The sequence below is a fragment of the Rhinopithecus bieti genome, unplaced genomic scaffold, assembly GCF_001698545.2.
Source record: "Rhinopithecus bieti isolate Rb0 unplaced genomic scaffold, ASM169854v2 scaffold_23898, whole genome shotgun sequence".
NCBI classification, from domain to species: domain Eukaryota; kingdom Metazoa; phylum Chordata; class Mammalia; order Primates; family Cercopithecidae; genus Rhinopithecus; species Rhinopithecus bieti.
In genome coordinates this window covers 39,116-61,829 of record NW_016811065.1, presented here as the reverse complement: position 1 = coordinate 61,829, position 22,714 = coordinate 39,116, and the positions used below count along the sequence as shown (strand labels likewise).

Below are 22,714 nucleotides of genomic sequence, written 5' to 3'. Positions count from 1 at the left end.
ACCATGCCCAGCTAGCATTGTTTATTGCTGCCTTATTGTTTGGCTTTGGACAAGTCTCTTTATTTCTTTATAATAGAATATAGTAGAATAACTTATGTCAGAGTTCTTCAAAATCACTTACAGTCTAGCATTTAACAGTGAGCTATTATGGGCCGAGCATGGTGGCTCATGCCTGTAATCCCAGCATTTTGGGAGACCAAGGTGGGAGACCAGCCTAGGCAACATGGTGAAACCCCATCTCTACAAAAAAATACAAAAATTAGCCAGCATAGTGGCATGCCCCTGTAGTCCCAACTACTTGGGAGGCTGAGGTGGGAGGACTGCTTGAGCCTGGGAGGCAGGGGTTGCAGTGAGCCTGAGATCACACCACTGCATTCCAGCCTGGACAATGAAATGAGACCCTGTCTCAATAAAAAAATAAAAAATTTAAAAAAGTAAGTTATTATGCTGCCAGCAGTTTTCAAAGTATAGTTTGGGGACTCCTGGGGCCCCAAGATCCTTTTCAGTTATCCTTAAGGTCAAACCTAGTTATGTAATAATATTAGGACATTATTTGCCTTTTACTCACATGAGAGCACAGTGGAGTTTTCTTGAGGCCTATAGGACATGTGACATTGCAACAGACTGATGCAGAACAGACATTGTCTTCTATTAAATAGACATTAAAGAGATTTTAAAATTACTAAGTACCATTTCTCACTTTTTTTAATTTTGAAAATATAGTTGTTATTTATGAGAAATAATGTTAACCTGTAATGGGTTTATTTATTTTTACATGAGTATTTATTTATTTATGAGATGGAATCTTGCTCTTTTGCCCCAGCTGGAGTGCAGTGGCATGGTCCCGGCTCACTGCAACCTCCGCCTCCCAGGTTCAAGCAATTCTCCTGCCTCAGTCTCATGAGTAGCTGGGATTGCAGGCGCCTGCCACCACACCTGGCTAATTTTTGTATTTTCAGTAGAGACAGGATTTCACCATGTTGACCAGGCTGGTCTCGAACCTCTGACCTCAAGTGATCTGCCCGCCTCGGCCTCCCAAAGTGCTGGAATTACAGGCATGAGCCACCGTGTCCAGCCTAAATGAGCACCTAAATTTTTCCTCAGTTTTAATTTTAATACAGTAGATATCAATAAATATAATCCATATACATTTTTCAAAGCTGTTTGGAGTCCTCAATAATTTTTTATTTTTTCGAGACAGGGTTTTACTCTTATTGCCCAGGCTGGAGTGCAATGGCTCAATTTCAACTCACTGCAGCCTTTTCCTCCTGTGTTCAAGTGATTCTTCTGCCTCAGTCTCCCAAGTACCTGGGACTACAGGTGCATGCCACTATGCCTGGCTAATTTTTGTATTTTTAGTAGAGATGGGGTTTCACCATATTGGCCAGACTGGTCTTGAACTCCTGACCTCATGATCTGCCCGCCTCGACCTCCCAAAGTGCTGGGCTTACAGGTGTAAGCCACCGTGCCCAGCCTGAACTCTTGAGCTCAAGTGATCTTCCTGCCTTGGCCTCCCAAAGTGCTGAGTTTAGAGGTGTGAGCCACCACACCCAGCCAGTCCTCAATAATTTTAAGAGTTTAAAGGGGTCCTGAGACCAAAAAGTTTGAGAACTGCTGCTCCTAGTATTTAACAAGAAACATACGTTAAACAAAAGAAATACATGGTATCTCTATCATGCGAATACAAATATAAGCCACTGTCATCTCTTAACACTCTTGCTCCATTATAATCCATTATCCAGACTGCAACCAGAGTACATTTTTAAAATGTGAATCAGATTATATCATGTCCGTTGCACATAATAGAAAGTCCAGACTCCTTTCAATGTCTTATATATGTCCCTAAATGTAGCACCCTACCCACTTCTCTGAAGAGCCTGTATCAAGTAACGAGTGTGTATTGTGTAACTATTTCTGCGAAAATGTCTTGTAAAAAACTATCCCCAAAATTGCTGGCTTAAAATGAGAGCAGCAGACTCCACCTGTTTTTGTGTGGGCTGTAATTTAATGATGACGTTTACATTTTTGAGTGGTTTTTAAAAATTAATATTTCACAACAACATGAAAATTATATGAAATTCATACTGTGGTTTCTCTTCGGATTTCATAAATCTTTTGCCTTATACTAAGATTTCCATGGGGCTGGGTGTGGTGGCTCATGCCTGTAATCCCAGCAATTTAGAAGGCTGAGGTGGGAGGATCACTTGAGTCCAGGAGTTCAAGACCAGCCTGGGCAACATAGTGAGACCCCATCTCTACCAAAAAAAAGCAAAAAACAAAAAAACAAAACCGAAAAAACCACTTAGCTCAACATGGTGGCGCCTGTTTGTAGTCCCAGCTACTCAGAGGCTAAGGTGGGAGGATTGCTTAGGTCTGGGAGGTTGACACTTCAGTAAGCCGAGATTGTGTTACTATGCTCCTGCCTGAGCAACATAGTAAGACCCCATCTCTACAAACAAAAATAAATATTTTCATGGAGAGGAACAACTCTGACTTTTTGTTTTATTTTTGAGACAGGGTCTCACTCTGTCACCCAGGTTGGAATTCAGTGGTGTGAACACAGCTCACTGCAGCCTCAGCCTCCTGGGCTCAAGATCCTCCTGCCTCAGCTTCCTGAGTAGCTGAGACCACAGGTGTGTGCCACCAAGCCCAGATGATTTTTTCATTTTTTTGTAGAGATGGTGGGGGTGTCTCCCTGTGTTGCCCAGGCTGGTCTTGAACTCGTGGACTCAAGCATTCCTAGCACCTCAGCTTCTGAAAATGCTAGGATTACATGCATGAACCACTGTGCCCAGCCCAACTTTGAGTTTTTTGCTAATTTTCTGAGGCCTTGCTTTGGCAAGGTGATGCGGTTTGGATTTGTGTCCCTGACCAAATCTCATGTTGAATTGTCATCCCCAAAGTGGGAGAAGAGGCATAGTGGGAAGTGATTGGATCATGGGGGGGATTTCCCCTTTGCTGTTCTTGTGATAGTGAGTGAATTCTCAGATCTGGTTATTTTTATTTTATTTTATTTGTTTTGAGACAGGGTCTCACTCTGTTGCCCAGGCTGGAGTGCAATGGCATGATGTCAGGTCACTGCAAACTCTGCCTCCTGAGTTCAAGTAGTTCTTCTGCCTCAGCCTCCCAAGTAGCTAGGATTACAGGCACACGCCACCATGCCCAGCATCCCAGCATTTTTTTAGTAGAGACGGGGTTTCACCATGTTAGCTAGGCTGGTCTCAAACTCCTGGCCTCAAGTGATCTGCCCGCCTCGGTCTCCCAAAGTGCTGGGATTACAGGTGTGAGCCACCATGCCCTGCCCCAAGATCTGGTTGTTTAAAAGTGTGTAGCACCGGCTGGGTGTGGTGGCTCAACCTGTAATCCCAGCACTTTGGGAGGGCGAGGTGGGTAGATCACCTGAGGTCAGGAGTTCAAGGCCAGCCTGGCCAACATGGTGAAACCCCGTCTGTACCAAAAATACAAAAATTAGTTGGGTGTGGTGGCAGACACCTGTAATCCCAGCTCCTCAGGAATCTGAGGCAGGGGAATCACTTGAACCCAGGAGGCGGAGGTTGCAGTGGGCTGTGATCTTAGCACTGCACTCCAGCCTGGGTGACACAGCGAGACTCCATCTCAAAAAAAAGAAAAAAAAAAAAAAGAGTGTGTAGCACCTCCCCTTTGCTCTCTTCTTCCTTCCCTCTGGCCATGTAAGATGATGTGCCAGCTTCCCCTTTGCCTTCTGCCATGATTGTAAGTTTCCTGAGGCCTCCCAGCAGTGCTTTCTGTACATCCTGCAGAACTGTGAGGCAATTAAACCTCTTTTAATTAGAAATTACTTAATCTTAGGTAGTTCTTTATAGCAATGGGAGAACAGACTAATCCACAGGGATAGAGTAAAAAAGAAAAAAAAAATTATGTGAAATTTAAATGTCAGTTTCTGTAATTTAAGTTTCATTGGACCACAGCCATGTGCGTTTATTTACATGCTGTCTGTGGCTCTTTTCACATTACAGTGGCCGCATTAAATAGCTGAGACAGAAACTGTATGGCCTGCAAAGTCTAAGATGTTACTCTTTGGTCTTTTACAGAGAAAGATTTCCAGTCCTTAATTTTCAGTGGCAATTACTTGCTCTCTGGATGTGCAGGTCATTGGTTAACTGATTGGGGTTGGACTTGGTTGGCTCTGCTCCACGGGTCCCTCCCTCATCCTCCAGGGACCAGCAAGCAAACCTGGTCATGTTCTTCTTCTCAAGGCAAAGGTAGAGTCCGAGAGATCCTCTAGATACTGGCAAACGCTTCTGAGGTGTACGCTCAAAACTGCTGCAGTCACCGTCTTTTTCTTTGAAGGCATTCAACTTTTCTTGTCTTAGGAGCTTTGTACTGCCTATTCCATGAACAGGAGAGCACTCCCCCCCAGATCATCTGGTGACAGGCTTTCTTGTCACATAGGTCTCAGCTGTAACACTTCACTTGGGCCTTCCCCACCACCTGTCCTAAAGCAGCCTCTTTCCCCAAGTCCTTCTTTATCACATTCCCCTATTTTTCCTTTTTTTTTAAAATAATACTTTTAGTATCAATCTGAAATTGTATGTTGATATCTATGATTTCTTACCTCTCTCCTTTAAAATGTAGGTTCTGTGGGAGCAGGGGCCTTTCTGTCTTGTTCACCACTGTATTTTCGGCCCCTGGAAAGCTGGCACCTAGAAGTAAGCTGAGCGCAGAAATATTTTTTTCTACTATCTAAATATGGAAAGGTCACCCCTGGTAAGCAGTTTCTAAATTTGACCTTAAAAGAAAGAATGTGAATTTAGTTTATATATATGTATGTGTGTATATGTGAAGTTGGAGTAGGCTTTACATTTTAGAGCAGTTTTAGGTTTACAGAAAAATTATATGGAAGATACAGGAAATTCCCATATACCCCCTCTCCCCTAAATAGTTTTCCATATTTTTTTAATAGGCTTGGTTTATTTACTTATTATTATTTTTGGAGACTGGATCTTGCTCTGTTGCCCAGGCTGGAGTGCAGTTGTACAGTCAGCTCACTGCAGCCTTGAACTCCTGGATTCGAGAGATCTTCCTTCCTTCAGCCTCCCAAGTAGCTAGGTGTACAGACACACACCACACCTTTTTTTTTTTTTTTTTTTTTTTTGTAGAGACTGAGTCTCACTATATTGAACTCCTGGTCCGAAGGAATTCTCCTGCCTTAGCCTCCCAAAGCACTGGGATTACAGGTGTGAATCACCATACCTGGCCTGTTTCCCCTGAAAACATCTTGCATCAGTGTGTTACATTTGTTACAGTTGGCAAATCAATATTGACAGATTTTTTTATTAACTAACGTACATAGATTACACTGGGATTCATTCTTCATTTTATACAGTTCTGTGGGTTTTGACAAAAGCATAATGTGCTGTGTCTGCCAGTATAGTATTGTACAGAATAGTTTCACTGCCCTACAATTGTTCTTGCTCTGTGCTTCACCTGTTCATTCCCATCTTCTCCTTCCTCCCCACTGGCAACCACTGATCTTTCTGCTGTGTCTGTAGTCAGGCCTTTTCCAGAATGTCATTTCTTAGAATCACATAATATGTAACCTTTCCAGTTTGCTTCTTTCCCTTAGTAATATTCATTTAAGTTTCCTCTATGTCTTTTCATGACTTGTTGGATCTTTTCTTTGCAGCACTGAATAATACTCCATTGTCTGGTGCCATTCACCTTTTGAAAGACTCTTGATTGCTTCCAGTTTGGTGCAATTATGAGTAAAGCTGCTGTATACGTTTATGTGCACATTTTTATATAGACATAATTTTTCAACTCAATTAGGTAAATACCTAGAGACATGACTGAGATAAGCCTATGTTTAGCTTTGTGAGACACTGCCAAACTGTCTTCCAAATTGGCTGCACCATTTGAATTCCCACCAACAACCAGTGATAATTCCTGTTGCTTCACCTTTCCTGACTTGGTGTTGTCAGTGTTTTGGATTTTAGCCATTCCATTACGTGTGTAGTGGTATCTCATTGCTGTCTTAATTTGTTATTCCCTAATGACATGTGATGTTGAGCATCATTTTATATACTTGTTTACCATCTGTATATTTTCTTTGGTTGGATATCTTCAGATTTTTTTTGCCCAGTTTTTAATTGGGTTGTTTGTTTCCTTATTGTTGAATTTTAAGAATTCTTCGCACATTTTGGATACCAGTCCCTTATCAGATATGTGTCTTACAAATATTTTTTCTCAGTCAATAGTTATCTTTTCATTCTTTTAACAGTGTCTCCCAGAGCAGAGCAGAAGTTTTTTTGAGATGGAGTTTCACTCTTGTTGCCCAGGCTGGAGTGCAGTGGTGATTTCTTGGCTCACTGCAACCTCCGTCTCCTGGGTTCAGGTGATTCTCCTGCCTCGGCCTCCCAAGTCGCTGGGGTTACAGGCATGCGCCACCACGCCTGGCTAATTTTGTATTTTTTGGTAGAAAGATGGTGTTTCTCCATGTTGGCCAGGCTGGTCTCGAACTCCAGACCCCAGGTGATCCACTCACCTCAGCCTCCCAAAGTGCTGGGTTTACAGACATGAGCCACCACGCCCAGCCAGAAGTTTTTAATTAGTACAACTGATCAGTCTTTTTCTCACCTATGGATTGTACTTTTGGTGTTGTATCCAAAAAGTTACCATCAAATCCAAGGTCACCTAGATTTTCATTGTTTTGGAGACGAGATCTTGCTCTCTCATCCAGGCTGGAGTACAGTGGCACAAACACGACTCACTGCAGCCTCCACCGCCTGAGTTCAAGTGTTCCTCTCACCTCAGCTTCCTGAGTAGCTGGGTCCACAGGGGCATGCCACTATGCCCAGCTTTTTTTTTTTTTTAATTTTTTTTTGTAGAGATGGGTCTCACTTTGTTGCCCAGGCTGGTCTCAAACTCCTGGGCTCAAGCAGTCCTCCCTCCTTGGCCTCCTACAGTGTTGGGATTACAGGCATGAGCCACCATGCCCAGCCATGTAACTTTAGAGTCAGTTTGTCTATAGCCACAAAATAACTTGCCGAAATTTTGAGTTTGCATTGAATCTGTTAGTCAAATTGGGAAGAACTGACGTCTTAACAATATCGAGCCTTCCTGTCTATGAACATGGAATTTCATTTAGATCTTCTTAGATTGTTTTCATTGGCTTTCTATAGTTTTCTTCACAAAGATTTCATACATATTCATACATACTTTGTTAGAATTATGCCTGTGCATTTCTTGTTTTTCTTTTTTAGCTGGGGGTGCTAACCTAAATTGTATTGTGTTTTTTAGTTTTAAATTCCAATTGTTCATTGTTGGTTATAGGAAAGAACTTGACTTTTGTGTGTTAACTTTGTTTTTATTTGCTTTTTGAGAGAGAGTCTTACTGTTGCACAGGCTAGAGTACAGTGGTGCTATCGTGCCTCCGTCTACTGAGTAGCTGGGACTACAAGTGTGTGCCACCACACCTGGCAAATTTTTGTATTTTTAGTAGAGATGGAGTTTCACCATGTTGGCCAGGCTGGTCTTGAACTCTTGACCTCAGGTGATCCACCAGCCTGGGCCTCCAAAAGTGTTGGGATTACAGGTGTGAGCCACCGTGCTGGCCCTGTATGTTAACTTTGAATCCTGCAGTCTTACTATATTTGCTTATTTGTTTCAGATTTTTTTTGTTGTTGATTCTTTGGGGTTTTCTACATAGACAATCATGTCATCTGTGAACAAAGACAGTTTTATATTTTTTCTTCTACTCAAACCAAGACAGTTTTATTTCATCCTTCTCAATCTGTTTACCTTTTATTTCCTTTTTTTGTCTTACTGCATCAGCTAGGACTTCAGGTACCATTTTGAATGAGAACGGTGATGGGGGGAGGAATCCACCCTTGTCTTGTTCCTGGTTTTAGGAGGAAAGCATGTAGTTTCTCATCACTAAGTATAATATTAGGTGAAACTTTTTTTGTGGATGTTCTTTATCAAATTGAGGAAGTTCTCCTGTATTCCTAGTTTACTGAAAGTTTTTATCGTAAATTAATGTTGGATTGTCAAATGCTTTTTCTGCATCTATTGGTATGGTCATACAATTTTCTTTTTTACCTTGTTGATGTGAAGGATTTTATTAATTGATTTTGATTGTTAAACCAGGCTTGTATACCTGGGATGAATCCCACTTGGTTGTGGTAAATAATTCTTTTTATATATTGTTGGATTTGATTTGATAATATTTTATTGAGGGTTTTCACATCTGTGTTCATGAGATATTAGTTTATAAGTTTCCTTTCTTGTAATGTCTTTGCCTTGTTTTGGTATTAGGGTAATTGTGGCCTCAGAATGAATTAGAAAGTGTTCCCTCTGCTTCTATTTTCTAGAAGAGATTGTAGAGGAGTGGTATCATTTTTTTTCCCCTTAAATGTTTGGTAAAATTCACCAGTGAAACCATCTGGGTTTGGGGCTTTCTATTTTGGAATTTTATTAATTATTGATTCAAAATTTTTTGTAGATGTAGCCCTATTCAGATGACCTTTTCTTTTTTGAGTTTTGGATCGTATGTTTCAAGGAGTTGGTCCATTTCATCCAAATTATAAAATCTGTGGAGATAGAGTTGTTCACAATGCTCCTTTATTTTTTTAGCAGGGAGGGTATTGTAGTGATTTACTTTTCTTTTAAATTATTGTGGTTAAACATATATAACATAAAATTTGCCATTTTAGCTATTTTTAGTTGTATAACTCAGTGGCATTAGTTACATATACAAAGTTGTGCAACCATCACCACTGTCTATTTCAAAAACTTTTTCATCCCCAAACAAGAACTTTGTAACCATTAAATTCCTCATTCATCTCTTCCTTTAGCTCCTGGTTGCCTCTAATCTACTTTCTGTTTCTATGGATTTGCCTGTTCTGGATGTTTTATATAATGGAATCATACAATATTTGTCTTTTTGTTTTTTGTTATTATTCTGGCAGTTTTGGCTCGTTAGTCTATGTTTACATGAGGAAAGAAAAATTGTAGCAGCCTGTTCCACCATTTTGCTGATGTCAGGCTCCAGACTGATAGTTTTGATTATTGCTTTTCTAATATATATTTTATCAAACACTTTATCCCTTGACTACTTTGTAATGCTCCACAAAGGAAGAAACTTTGTTTTGGTCATTGCTGTGTCTAGAATGATGCCACATAGTATTTATTGACTGAGATAATTAAGTTACTGTGTTTTAAATGATTGTTTGAAAATGTGATTTTTAATAGCTTTATCATATTTATATGAGTGTACCATAATTATTTACTCAATTTCCTGTTTAATTTTTAGATCATGTTTCATGATCTAAACATTAGATCATTTCATTTTTATTTTTATCGGTAATAATGGTGATTATCATACAGAAGCCTTTGGGTGGATCTATGATAATTTCCTTGGCATATGTTTCTTGTAGTGGAATTAACCAGATAAATAGGCATGAACATTTATTTCTTTGTTTCTTTGGTACATACTGCCAATTGCTCCTCAAGAAAGGAGCAATTTTTTAAAATGGCCTGGCAGCTATTTTTTTAAAAAAATAACATTCTTGGCCTGGCTCAGGCCTGAATCCCAGCATTTTGGGAGGCAGAAGCAGGCAGATTGCTTGAGCCCAGGAGTTTGAGACCAACCTGGGCAATGTGGTGAAACCCTGTCTCTACAGAAAAATCCAAACATTAGCCAGGCATAGTGATGTGCACCTGTCGTCCCCGCTACTCAGGAGGCTGAGATGGGAGGATCGCTTGAGCCTAGGCTCAGTACGTCAAGGCTGCAGTGAACCTTGATGACGCCACTGCACTCCAGCCTGGGTGACAGAGCAAGACCCTGTCTCAAAACAAAAACAAAAACATTCTTTTCACCTTTTATGACTTTCTAGCATTTCAAATCCATTTTTTATAAGGCCTCTTCTTGGTGTATTTTAAAAATATCTAGGTAACAGTAAGAGATAAAATTCATTTGTTAGTGGAGGTAAATACAATGAGTTTCACAAACAGATATTGTGCAAAACTTCATTTCAGTAAACTTTTAATGACAATTTTGCAAAATAAGATTTGAAAATGTTAATTTGACTAGTTTGGCTTCTGGTTTACTAATTATACTAAAAGTCTATACCAAGTTAAACCATTTTTTTGTTCATATGTTGGTTGTATTTTTTTTCACGTGATGTATTTTAATTATTTGCTTCATATTTGTCTCCTCAGTAGTCTGTGAGCCCCTTGTGGAGTGTAATAAGTTCAGTGTTGTATCATCATTTTAATACCTTATACATCCTATAGTACTTTGTAGTTGCCAGAATATTTTAATGTATTAATATATCAGCTCACTTGAGTTTTCTAACAACTCCTTAGGGGATAAGATAGTATTATTTAAATTTTACAGCTGAAATTTAGGGTTAAATTGACTTGTCTGAAATCGCAAAACTGGAGCTTAGGTCCAGTTGTTCTGATTGCCACCTTGCGTACTTTTGTGATAGTCTTTAAGGTTTGAATTGCTGCAGCACTAATCAAACTTAGTGCTGTGACCAAAATCTCCATTTCTGTTTGGCCCGTTATGGCCACCACTAACTGCATGTGGCTGTTGAGTGCTTGAAATGTGGCTAGGTGATTAAAGTAGTGAATCTCTTATATTATTTAGTTTACATTTTAAATAATGATTTGTGGCCAGATACCATATTGGACAGCGCAGGTCTACTCTCATAGGTAGAAGAACTATTTGTCAGGACGTTGTAGCAACAACTCAAACATTGGCTGCAGAGTAGAGCACTGGATTTAAAGTTCTTCCTGTAGAATTCGGTGATTCTGAAAACTCTGAACAATGAAACTAGCAACCTAGATATATTCAGAAAGTCAGTTTGAATAGTTTTGAAAGTATTTTGGTAGTTCGTTTGTGCTTTTTTTTTTCTCTCTCTCTTTTCCTTTTAGCCAAGTATGATTGCTAAGGGTTCTTTTTGTTTTCTTTTAGATATGACTTTTATATAGCACAGTGCATTGTCAGAGCACAAAGCAATACTTTTGTTTGTTTTGTTTTTTTTGAGAAAGTCTCACTGTCACCCTGGCTGTAGTGCAGTGATGCTGATCTTGGTTCACCGCAACCTCTGGCTCTTGGGCTCAAGCAATTCTCCTGCCAGTGAGTGCTACAACGCTTGGCTAACTTTTTAGTTTTTTTTTTTTTTTTTTTTTTTTTAATAGAGACAAGGTCTTACTATATTGCCCAGACTGGTCTCGAACTTCCAGGCTCAAGCAATCCTACTGCCTTGGCCTCCCAAAGTGCTGGGATTATAGGCGTGAGCCACCATACCTGGCCAGCATTCTTAATTCTGACTTCTAGTACAATTTTCTTCCCTACTCCCCAAGTGGCAAACGAATCCTTCCTTTTTCTCCACTCCCTTATTTCCATAAAAATCTCAGCTCTCTCTCCATGGAGAAGTCTCTCATGATTATTCCTTTTGTCTAATAGTGTTTGTTATATTTTAATCTGTACTCATTTGAAAGCTACAATGATGTAGCTAATGATGTAGTCCTACATCATTTCATGCAAATAAGTGATTAATCCTCAACAGGAATGTCAGCTCCTTGAGGACAGCCCTGATTTCCATTTTATCTTCCTTAAAAAAAATCTGTTATGTTGTGTTGTCTATTGCTATAGAGGATCCAAAGAGGGTAGGCATGGTGTAGAAAAGTGTCTGAGTTTAATTAATGTTTGACTAAATAGTGGTCAGCCATCTTCGGTTTGAATCAATTCCTTTAATTTATGTGAAGAGAATAAATCATCCCTGTGTTAACCATTGAGCTCCTAATTTTTTTAAGTTGTGCTTTATTGTACTAAGCCACTTTGCATTGAGAAAATGGGTGTCTTTAATCAAATGTGATTAGAAATGCTGCTGGTGATCAGCAGATTTTACTTCCTGATTCATATCATAGGAGGAGGAGGTTTAATAGAAAATATAAAGCTTAAAATGTCTTTAATATATCTTAGTCTTTCTTTTAGTGCCTGAATGCAAAACACATTTTGTTTTCAGGGAGAAACTAGGGAGACTTTTGTAATCTAGGAACATGGTACATTTATCTTTTCTTTTGCCCTTGTTGGAGGGAAGACAAGGTTAGAGGGACCTTGATTCTGAGGCAGCTTCTAAGGCCTCTTGGCATGTTCAAGTGCCAGTCTTTGCGGTATCACTTTCTGAGTCCACTTCCTAGACTTTTGAGACTTTTTTTTTTTTTTAAACTCAGCCTAATTCCCTGGAGTTTCATTAAAGTTGATGAGAGATTCCATCTTTTTCAGCACTCTTTTTGAGTCCTGGCTTCTTACAGAAGTGGCGTAGCCCAGGAGGTCTCCTCATAGTGTTATGTCTGGGAGTCTCCATCTGCTGTAAGTGGAGATTAAGGATTTTAGTGGTTTTCTTTTTAGTATTGTCCTCAAGAGTGCTGGCAAGCTGATTTGCCAAATTAACTAGATCAGAAGTGGGCATAGTTTCCCATTCTGTTCGGGCCCTTTTGACAAGCTGGGAGAGTTCTCAAGAAAGGCTGTTCACTAACATGGAATAAAAGGCTACTTGAATAGATTCAACATTTTCTTTAAATACAACCTGGAGCGTACTATAATAGTTGTACATAAGGTTCTTGGGCACAGACCTGGAGATTTTTCCAGGGTAAGGCTTTAGGAAGAGCCTCGAGAATAGACTTGTGGAGTGTTTTTTTTTTGTTTTGTTTTGTTTTTTCTTCTTCTATACCTTCGACTCCATCCATAGTCTTTAGGGGTGTTTTGTCTAAATCCCCTCAGGATCATGCCAGTGAGCCTTGACCATCCAGTGTTGTGCCTGACCTTCACTGACGAGAATGTGAACCACCTGTTGTGGGTGAGAAACCCTGGCTGATAACCCTAAGTTACTATGTTGAATTAATCAGTAAATTGGTAAGGATCCCCAGTAACCTCTGGAAGTTCCCTGGCAATGGCATGAAATTCAGCCTTGCTCCAAAGAACAAAAGAAATTTGGGGTCTAGAGGAATTGTCAATGAGTTTAATTTTCATTTCTTTCTTTCCTCTCTGTCTCTTTTTTTTTTTTTTTTTAAGAGACAGGGTCTTGCTCTGTCATCCAGGCTCGACTGTTGTGTTACGATCATGGCTCACTTCAGCCTCCAACTCTTGGGCTAAAGTGATTCTCCCAGCTTACCCTCCCAAGTAGCTGAGACTACAGACATGCACCATGCCTGGCTAATTGATTTGTGATTTTTTTTTTTTTTTTTTTTTTTTTTTTTTTTTTACAGACAGGATCTCTGTATGTTGCCCAGGCTGGCCATGAACTCCTGACTTCAAGCCATCCTCCAGCCTTGGCCTCCTGAGTAGCTGGACTCCAGGTGTGCACCACCATGCCTGGCTAATTAAATTTTTTTTTTTTTTTTTTTTTGTCTGTAAAGACAAGGTCTTACTATGTTGCCCCAGCTGGTCTCGAATGCCCAACTTCTTGGCCTTGCAAAGTGCTGGAATTACAGAATGAGCTACCACACTCAGGCTAGTTTAAGCAAATTGTTTTATTTTTATTTTTTTCCTTTATACAGCCTCCTTTAACTTTAAAGGGACAGATTTTGGCAGACCAGAGAAAGAGAGGAGAACAGAGAGAAAAGAAGGAAGGGGAAGTCTCATCTGTTCCAGAGAGGAAAGAGTTTGGGTCCTTAAGGCCTTGTTCTTTTTTAAATTTTTTTTCCAGCTTTTTTTTTTGAGACAGGGTCTCCTTCTGTCACCCAGGCTAGAGCACCGTGGCACAGTAAATGCTCACTGCAACCTCCACCTTCTGGGCTCAAGCAATTCTCCTGCCTCAACCTCCCAGGTAGCTGTGACTACAGGTGCGTGCCACCACGCCTGGCTCATTTTTTGGTGTTGTAGAGACAGGGTTTTGCCATGTTGCCCATGCTGGTCTCGAGCTCCTGGGCTCAAGTGATCCACCTACCTCTGCCTCCCAAAGTGCTGGGATTAAAGGTGTGAGCCACTATGTCTGGCCTTTTTTTTTTTTTTTTTTTTTTTGAGACAGGGTCTCTTTCTGTCACCTAGACTGGAGTGCAGTGATGCAGTCATGGCTCACTGCAGCCTCCACCTCTTGGGCTCATATAATACTCCAGACTCAGCCTCCTGAGTAGCTGGGACTACAGGTGTGTGCCACTATGCCTGGCCAATTTTTAATTTTTTTGTAGACATGAGGTCTCACTATGTTACCCAGACTGGTCTTGAACTCCTGGCCTCAAGTGATTCTCCCACTTCACCCTCTGAAAGTACTGGCTTTACAGGCATCAGCCACCTGGTCCTTGTTTTTTCTTAACTGTTTATCTTAATTAATTTTGAGATTCTGTGTTGTAGAGAGGCAATTTTAGGACCCTGAGTGTGCTTAGAAGCTTCAAGGTACCAATTAAAGTATGCCTCCCACTCAGATTTTTAATTGTAGGACTGCTGTCTTCTATTTTTTTTTTTTCTTTCGAGATGGAGCCTCGCTCTGTCACCCAGGTTAGAGTGCAGTGGCGCGATCTCAGCTTACTACAACCTCCGCCTCCCAGGTTCAAGCGATTCTCCTGCCTTAGCCTCCTGAGTAGCTGGGATTACAGGCACCTGCCACCACGCCTGGCTGATTTTTGTTTTTGTATTTTTAGTAGTGATGGGTTTCACCATGTTGGTTAGGCTGATCTCGAACTCCTGACCTCAAGTGATCCTCCCTCCATGGCCTCCCAAAGTGCTGGGATTACAGGCCTGAGCCACCGGGCCTGGCCCTGATTTTGTTCTAAGAAAGACAAGTTTGTGGACTCAAAAGATCTCCAGGATGGCCATCCACATTCGTCTTGATGTTCTCTATCCATTGATTTAAAATTGTTCACAAGAGAAGACCATAATTTTTTTTTAATTAAAAATTTTTTTATAATAGGGAAAAAATAGAGACGAGGTTTTACCATGTTGCCCAGGCTGGTCTTGAGCTCCTGGGCTCGGACAATCCTCCCAACTCAGCCTCCCAAAGTGCTAGGACTACAGGTGTGAGCCACCACACCTGGCCAAAGACCATAATTTTTGAACATGTAGCTAGCTGGCAGGGGTCCCAGGAGGGGGACTTTGATTACATGCTTTTTTCGGCTTCTCATTAATGTCCCAAGAGCAAAATAAGAACCCTATAAGCCCTGTCAGGGAATGTTTGGGGTTTGGACCAGGGTCCCACAAACTAAAGTACACGTGCAAGTGTATGGAAACAAGTCAGAACAAAACCAAAACCAAAAGTTCTGTCTATTGGGGTTCTCTTCCACGGTGTTGACAGTTCTTTCCATAGAGTACCATAATGAGCATTAAAGATCTTTTGCCCTTCCCCTTAACCCCCCTACCCCAAATCTAGAGGCTCATTAGAGAGATGCTGTGTTTTAGGGCAAGTAGACCGCTTCAGTGCCTTCAGTGTTGAACTCATGGGGTTCTGGGTAGCCATGGGCATTGTCTGATCAAAAGAACTTTAAAAGGCGGTACCTTACTGGCAAGGTACTTCCTGACTTCAGAGACAATGCGTCGAAGGAACCAGTCCAGTAAAAGAGCTCTTGTTCAGGTCTTCTTGTTGTACAACCAAAACACTGACTGTTGGTGTTAATCTTTTTCCATCAAGCCTTGGGGGTTAGCAGCATTACAGATAGGAAAGCCTGACAGCATTTGCACAAAACAGTAGAGTCAGCCTGTCCCTTCCCTTCCTGCTTTAAATCTTGATGCTTGCTTCTCTTCGTTACTAATAAATGTTCTTTGTCATATTTTTCCCATAATTAAATGTCATCAGTATTAAAGACATGTTCAGGCAGATATCCTTTCTCATCAGTGATTTTCTTTGGGAACTGATCTGCTCCTTTTTGGTCTGCAGAAGGTGTTTCTTCTGTTATCTTGACATTTTAAGCCAAATCTCTTTTAAAATGATCAAATCGTTCTTTGCTGGCATTACATTCTCCTGCTTTAGACCCTTATTGTCCTTTTGCTTTAAGTTGTCATCTCACAACTTTGCTTTTTCTTGCATTATGTTAGTCTATAGGTATATGTTTCTTATAGCAATTCTGGACCCATGTTAAAGCGCATTTTCAATACAAGATAAAAAGGCATTTAGCAAAAAATGCAGTTTTCAAGCTGGCAGTGACAGCTTCACAATGACTCTTAGCTAAATTCATTTGTCTTGAAATGGCCAGCAACCACTGCTGCAGATCTCAATTTATGGTGCATATCAAACCATTCAACTTTTTCTTGTAATGTCATGACTTTCCTCTGCTTCTTGGGAGCACTTCCATTAGCACTAGTGGCACTTTCTGAGTCCCATGGTGTTCTTCACAGTTTACGATATTGCCTTAAATATGAAAAATATCTAAGAAAGATAAGAGATCACTTTTTACCGCAACATGCAATTTACTAGAGAGACAGACTGCTCACATGGAGATAGTGTCACTACAGATACTCGCAACACATGAGCTCGCTGCAATAGTAACAGGAGGTGGGTACGAAATTATTGCAGTACAGTATATACTACAGTTGATTTTATTCAGTTATGATTTATTGCTGCATTTTTATGTTTGTTTACATCTCTCTCAATTGCAAATGGTACCATGTACAGTCTGTAAGTGTTTGTGTATATGTTTTAATATTTTAGCTTTTTATAATATAATAAATTTGTGTAAGTTCTAGATAATGAAAATAGAAATGGTAGGTGCAGCTTCCATGATGTCTCCTAAAAGTCGGGGCATGTCTTTCCCTTTCCTTTCCGTGGCTGGAATGAATTCTAAATGCCTGGGCCCCACAGCCCATCTGAATGTAGCAGGGCCACTTCTTAGGGGCTGTGGAATAGGATGCTGGAGGAAGCCTGGGCAGGAAGGAGGGCATGAGGAGTAGAAAGAAAGGACACACAGAAAGATTAGATAGAAGAGAATGAGCTGGCAAAGGAGATGGAAAAGGAGCCACCAGGGCGACAGGAGGAAAACCAAGAAAACATTTCCACAAAGAGGAACTGGGCAACTGCTATGAATACTTGAGTAAGAGATGAGGAAAATGCTGTTGAGTTTGACAATGTGGGGGCCTTGGTAAGGCCACGAAAATGGTGAGAGCATAAGTGATACTGGACTGAGCTGAAAGGTGAATGGGAAAGCAGGAGATGACCTTGAAAGGGACAGAAAATGTGGGGTAGAGGGACTCACTGGAATGGATACGGAGTGCAGGGAAGGTGTTCCCAAGGTACGGGAACATGTTTGCGTGCCAGTGGGAATAATCCTATTGAAAGGAAAAGAGAGGCAGGGTCTTGAGAACACACAAGTTGATGAGACCCAGAGCAAATAGAGATTGGATGTCTGCAAGGTGGAGGGACACTTCCTCTATGATAAGAGGAATGAAAAAGAAAATGGGATATATGTGTGGGTAGGTTTATAGATTTAGGGTGCAAACATGAGGGAACGTCTATCTAAAGTTTTCCATTTTCTCCTGACATATTTAGCAAGGTCGTTAGCCGAAACCTCACAAGTAATAAGGTCCTTATCCTCCCATATCTTGTCAGTCCCTTCTGTTTCTTGGTTTTTTGGTTTTTTGAGATGGAGTCTCACTCTGTTGCCCAGGCTGGAGTGCAGTGGTGCGATCTTGGCTCACTGCAACCTATGTCTCCCAGGTTCAAGCGATTCTTCTGTCTCAGCCTCCCGAGTAGCTGGGATTACAGGCGCACGCCACCATGCCCAGCTAATTTTTTGTATAGTAGTAGGGACGGGGTTTCACCATATTGTCCAGGCTGATCTCTAACTCCTGAGCTCAGGAATCTACCCTCCTCAGCCTTCCAAAGTGCTAGGATTACAGGCATGAGCCACTGTGCCCAGACGGTCCCTTCTGTTTCTGCTTGTGTTTGTAAATGCTCTGGGAAGAGTCTTTCTTAAACTTTAGAGGGATTCTAGTAACTGCCTTAAAATCCTTCAGTGCTCCCAAGACACAGAGGGCACGTCATGCTTAGGGCCCAGCTTTCTTTCCTAGACCCATTTCTCAACAGTTATCTACCTGTCCTCTGGACAAAGCCAGCCACACAGTTGTCCTAAAACAATTTGCCCTTGCTGCTTCTCAGCCTTCGAGCATGCTCTTCCAACTGGCTGGCCCAGTCCTTTTTTCCCTACCTGGTGAACTCATTCTTCAAGACCCATTTCAAATAACCACATCCTTTTAAACCTCTTTGATTCTGCTACCCCATTCCAAGCATGGTGAGACACTAAGTCTTTTAGTTTGTCCGTGTCAGGAACTATAGCTTATTCACCTGGATCTAACACAATGTATGTGGCAGGCAGTAAGTGAATACATGAATTTTGATTGCTTTACCCATTTCTCTAGCAATTCTAATGAAATTAAAATTTAATGAAAGTTATATACTCTCAGTCTTCGATGCGAAGAAAATGCTGTTTCTTTTTTTGTTCTAGGTGGTTCTGGAATGGAGCCGAGATCAATACCACGTTCTGTTTGATTCCTATAGAGACAATATTGCTGGAAAGTCCTTTCAGAATCGGTGAGATCTATTTTGGAGAAATCTATTATTTGGTCCTAAATCATGAGTCATAAATTGCCATCCTGTAAATATGACAATTTAAGTGGTCTTTCTGAGTTATAGATATGGTTTAACTTACTCAAGAGTATGCCCATCTGATGTGTTTACTTCAGCAGCACATATACTATAAAAAAAAAAAGAACAATACAGAGAAGATTAGTGTGGCCCCTGTGCAAGGGTGACACACCAATTCATGAAGTATTCCATAAAATATTTTTTTTAAATAAGGAAAGAAAACATAATATGCTCATCTGAAGAAAGTGTGTTCACCACATTTGGTGGGTGAAAAATCTGATTCATAGAGAGTAATCCCACCTTGTAGTTTACTGGGTATCTTAAATTCCATGATTGCGTTTTCTGTCTCCCCAGGTCTGTGAGGTAAAGGGAATTTCATTCCCCTGTAGGATGATGAAACCAGGTGGCTACTACACAGCCAGTTTCTGAGCCCTGGCCAGAATTCTGTTGACAGCATCCTGTGAACTGAGACCACTCCCCAGTAACCACTGGGCCTGAACCCCACTCCATTGGTCACGTGTTGCTGCTTATCTGTGAGGGAGCAGCAAACAGCCTCATACCTCATAGTGTGGGTCTTTCTCTTGGAAGGCCAAGCTTCTTAGTGCCACCATTCTGGAATCCAGCCTTCACCATTTCTTGTCTTTGGGGATTTTTTTTTTCCTCTTCACAAGACAGGCCTCAGAATGGAAGCAATTTTTTTTCAACACCCTCCTTCCCTTTTTGCAGATAAAATGAATCACACAGTCCTTTCTGATTTTGTTTCTGTCTTCTCACTATTTTTTTGGTTTGTTTTAGAAAATGTAGCCATTTCATTATAAAAGATGCTATCTTATCTTATCTTATCTTATCTTATCTTATCTTATCTTATCTTATCTTATCTTTTTTGGGAGATGGAGTTGCACTCTTTCCCAGGCTGGAGTGCAGTGGCATGATTTCGGCTTACTGCAACCTCCGCCTCCTGGGTTCAAGTGATTCTCCTGCCTCAGCCTCCCGAGTAGCTGGGATTACAGGTGTGTGCCACCACACACAGCTAATTTTTGTATTTTTAGTAGAGACAGATTTTCGCCATGTTGACCAGGCTGGTCTCAAACTCCTGACCTCAGGTGATCCACCCGCCTCGGCTTCCGAAAGTGCTGAGGTTAGTTATAGGCATGAACCACCGCTCTTGGCCTATTGTCATTTTAAAATGAATTAAGTATTTTTAAAAGTTTCAGTTTTATTTTCAAATATGGCAAATATGGATAATTATAACCTTATAAACTAAAGCACTTTGGGGTCCATAAGGATTTTTGAATTTTAAGGGACCAAACAGTAAAAGTTTGAGGACCCTTCCTTAATATATATATCAGTTCTGAAACTTTAGCTTGCAGTGGAAGGCTTAAGAAAATAACAGTCACTTCCCAGCCCAGAGTTTCTGTGTCTGTAGGTCTCAGAGGGGTTCTGAGAATTTGCACTTCTACCGAACTTCCTGGTGACACCAAAGTTGCTGGTCTGGTGCCCCCACTGTGAAAACTACTGCAGTAAAGGATTTTTAATGAAATATAATTTTCACTTTAACAAGTTAATTTCCCTAAGGAAAGTTCTAAATTGATTAACTTTTTAAAATCTGATGTTTATTGATTTGTGCTTTATGCTGTGCCACGTGCAGATGGTTTACAGATACATAGATCCCTGCCCTGAAGGAGCTTCAAACCTTTCTAAAATTTTTTAAATTAATTTTAAAAATTAATTCATTACTTATTTATTTTTAGAGATGAGATCTTACTGTGTTGCCCAGGCAGGTCTCAAACTCCTGGACTCAAGCAGTCCTCCCATCTTGACCTTCCAAAGTGCTGGGATTAAAGGGATGAGTCACCATGCACAGCTGCTTCAAACTTTTAGAAAGAAAACTAGCTTATTAGAAAATGCAGATTTTGAGGTCAGCAGTTTTAATCAAACACTCTTGTTCTCTTTCTAAAGTTTAGAGGTTGTACTAAAATATAGTTTGATTTTTATGTAGGCATAATTCAAAATTTCCTCATTTTGATGGTGACAAATAAATGGATCATAACTAACATTTCACATGGTCTAATATATTTTAAGATACCATAACATTCATATATTTTCATTATTTTGCTAGTTTCTCTACAATTTTTTTTTATTTTAAAAAAATTATTTATTTTAATAGAGATAGGGTCTTGCTGTATTTTCCAGGCTGGTCTCAAACTCCTGACTTCAAGCGATCCTCTTACCTCAGCCTCCCAAAGTGTTAAGATTACAGGCGTGAGCCACCATGCCTGGCCAGTGTAAATCTTTTTAAGGTTGTTTGCTCTGAATGAAAAAAATCCCATTCCATATGTCAGTAAAAGTGAATATGTAAACTATCCACTGCTACTTATTGTGAGGCATTACGTCTATCTAGGGCTCAATTTTGTCATCCGTAAAATGTAGATATTAGATTAAGATCTGTTAGATTAAGATTACAATCTCTTCCAAGTGTTTGGTTCTAAAATACTATTTAAGGCCAGGCGCGGTGGCTCATGCCTATAATCATAGCACTTTGGGAGGCCAAGGTGGGCACATCACTTGAGGTCAGGAGTTCAAGACCAGTCTGGCCAACATAGTGAAACCCCGTCTCTACCAAAAATACAAAAATAAGCCCGGGCGGTGGTGGGTGCCTATAATCCCAGCTACTTGGGAGGCTGAGGCAGGGAAAATTGGTTGAACCTGGGATGCAGAGGTTGCAGTGAACTGAGATGGCACCACGGCACTCCAGCCTGGGTGACAGAGCGAGACTATCTCAAATAAATAAATACATAAATAAATAAGACACAAAATACTGTTTAAGTTCTCTGTTTTCTCACCTACTTTATAGAATGTAGAACTAAGGGACTGTTAAGTGGCTTTAATATTCACTTAACAGTGATTAAAATGAAAGTTGTGTCAGTGTCATCGCTGCTTTGGTTCTGAGTCATGGGTGACTTAGTCTTAGTTTTCAGCTCTAAGATAAAGTATTCCTTCTCATCTGTGAACCAAGATAGTGACCTAGTGGTTAGAATGAAAGATTCAGAGTGTGACCATGTCTAATAGGAAAACAACTGACTCATTGACCTCGTGCAGATCACACAATCTCCTTCCATTTGTCAGTTTCACCAAAGTTAAATTGATCATGTAATACATACAGTGTATTATGTTTTAATCAGCTAAATATATATGATATATTAAAAATATTTAATAGCAGATGATTACTTTTACAGGAAAACTTAAGATATAATTCTCTCCTTTAACCTTTTCTTTTAAAAACATCACTTAAGCAGTTTTTAAAAATTTATTATTAGTCTGAGCATAAATCACCTGGGAGGTTGGGAATGAGATGACCTTGGATAATTTACATGTAGGCAGTGTGAGGCAGATTGATTTTTTTTTTTTAAATGAGAAAGACTGATGTATATATGATAAAGGAATGAACTAATAGTTAGGCAACAAATATGTATTAAACCCCACCCATGTGGGAGGAACTGTTCTAGGCCATATAGTGGTGAACAAAATGAACTCATTGGCCTTATATAGATAGAATTGGCGTTTTAGTGGGGAAAAAAAGTGAAGTATATAACCTACATGTAAATCAGTGGTTCCCAAAGTGCAATTTCTGGACCAGCAACATCAGCATTACCTGAGAGCTTGTGAGAAAAAGAAATTCTACGAACTAGAATTTCAATAAACTAGAATTTGTTTATTGATAAATTCTGAAAAACCCTAGATAGGGAAACCTTTGCAAATCATTACAGTAGGGAGAGAGAGCCTGAAGATGTGGGAAATAATTAATGAAGAGAGGAAATAATTAATGAAGCAGGGCACAGAATGCATGATACAATTTCTGCCCTAGAGATATTCCGTCTAGTGGAAGATAGGGCTGCATGGAAAATAGCACAACACAGTATGATCAGGATTCCTTACAGTCCAAAGTAGTGTGGAAGCTGCATATTAAGCTATAGATTCTCTTTGTGAGGGGTGAGGGAAGGGAGGAAGTTGAGGAAGGAGGAGGTGGTTAAAGGAAGCATGAAAGAATGTTCTAGGCAGAAGGAAAAGCATGTTCAAAGGTACAAAGGCCTGCAAGTTCGTTTCATCTTTGGACGAGGGTATACAATTGGATCATCCAGAACACAAGGTGCAGA

At 40.3% G+C, this 22,714-nt stretch overlaps 1 protein-coding gene across 1 annotated transcript in view; it reads left to right on the top strand.

Annotated features, from left to right (window-relative positions):
* Nucleotides 1–22,714, top strand: part of GNPTAB (N-acetylglucosamine-1-phosphate transferase subunits alpha and beta) — a 77,105-nt gene that overhangs the window by 15,299 nt on the left and 39,092 nt on the right. Inside the window, exon 2 of the mRNA XM_017893462.1 lies at nt 18,421–18,506. Coding sequence (XP_017748951.1) covers nt 18,421–18,506 — 86 coding nt within the window. The remainder of the gene's footprint in view (nt 1–18,420; nt 18,507–22,714) is intronic.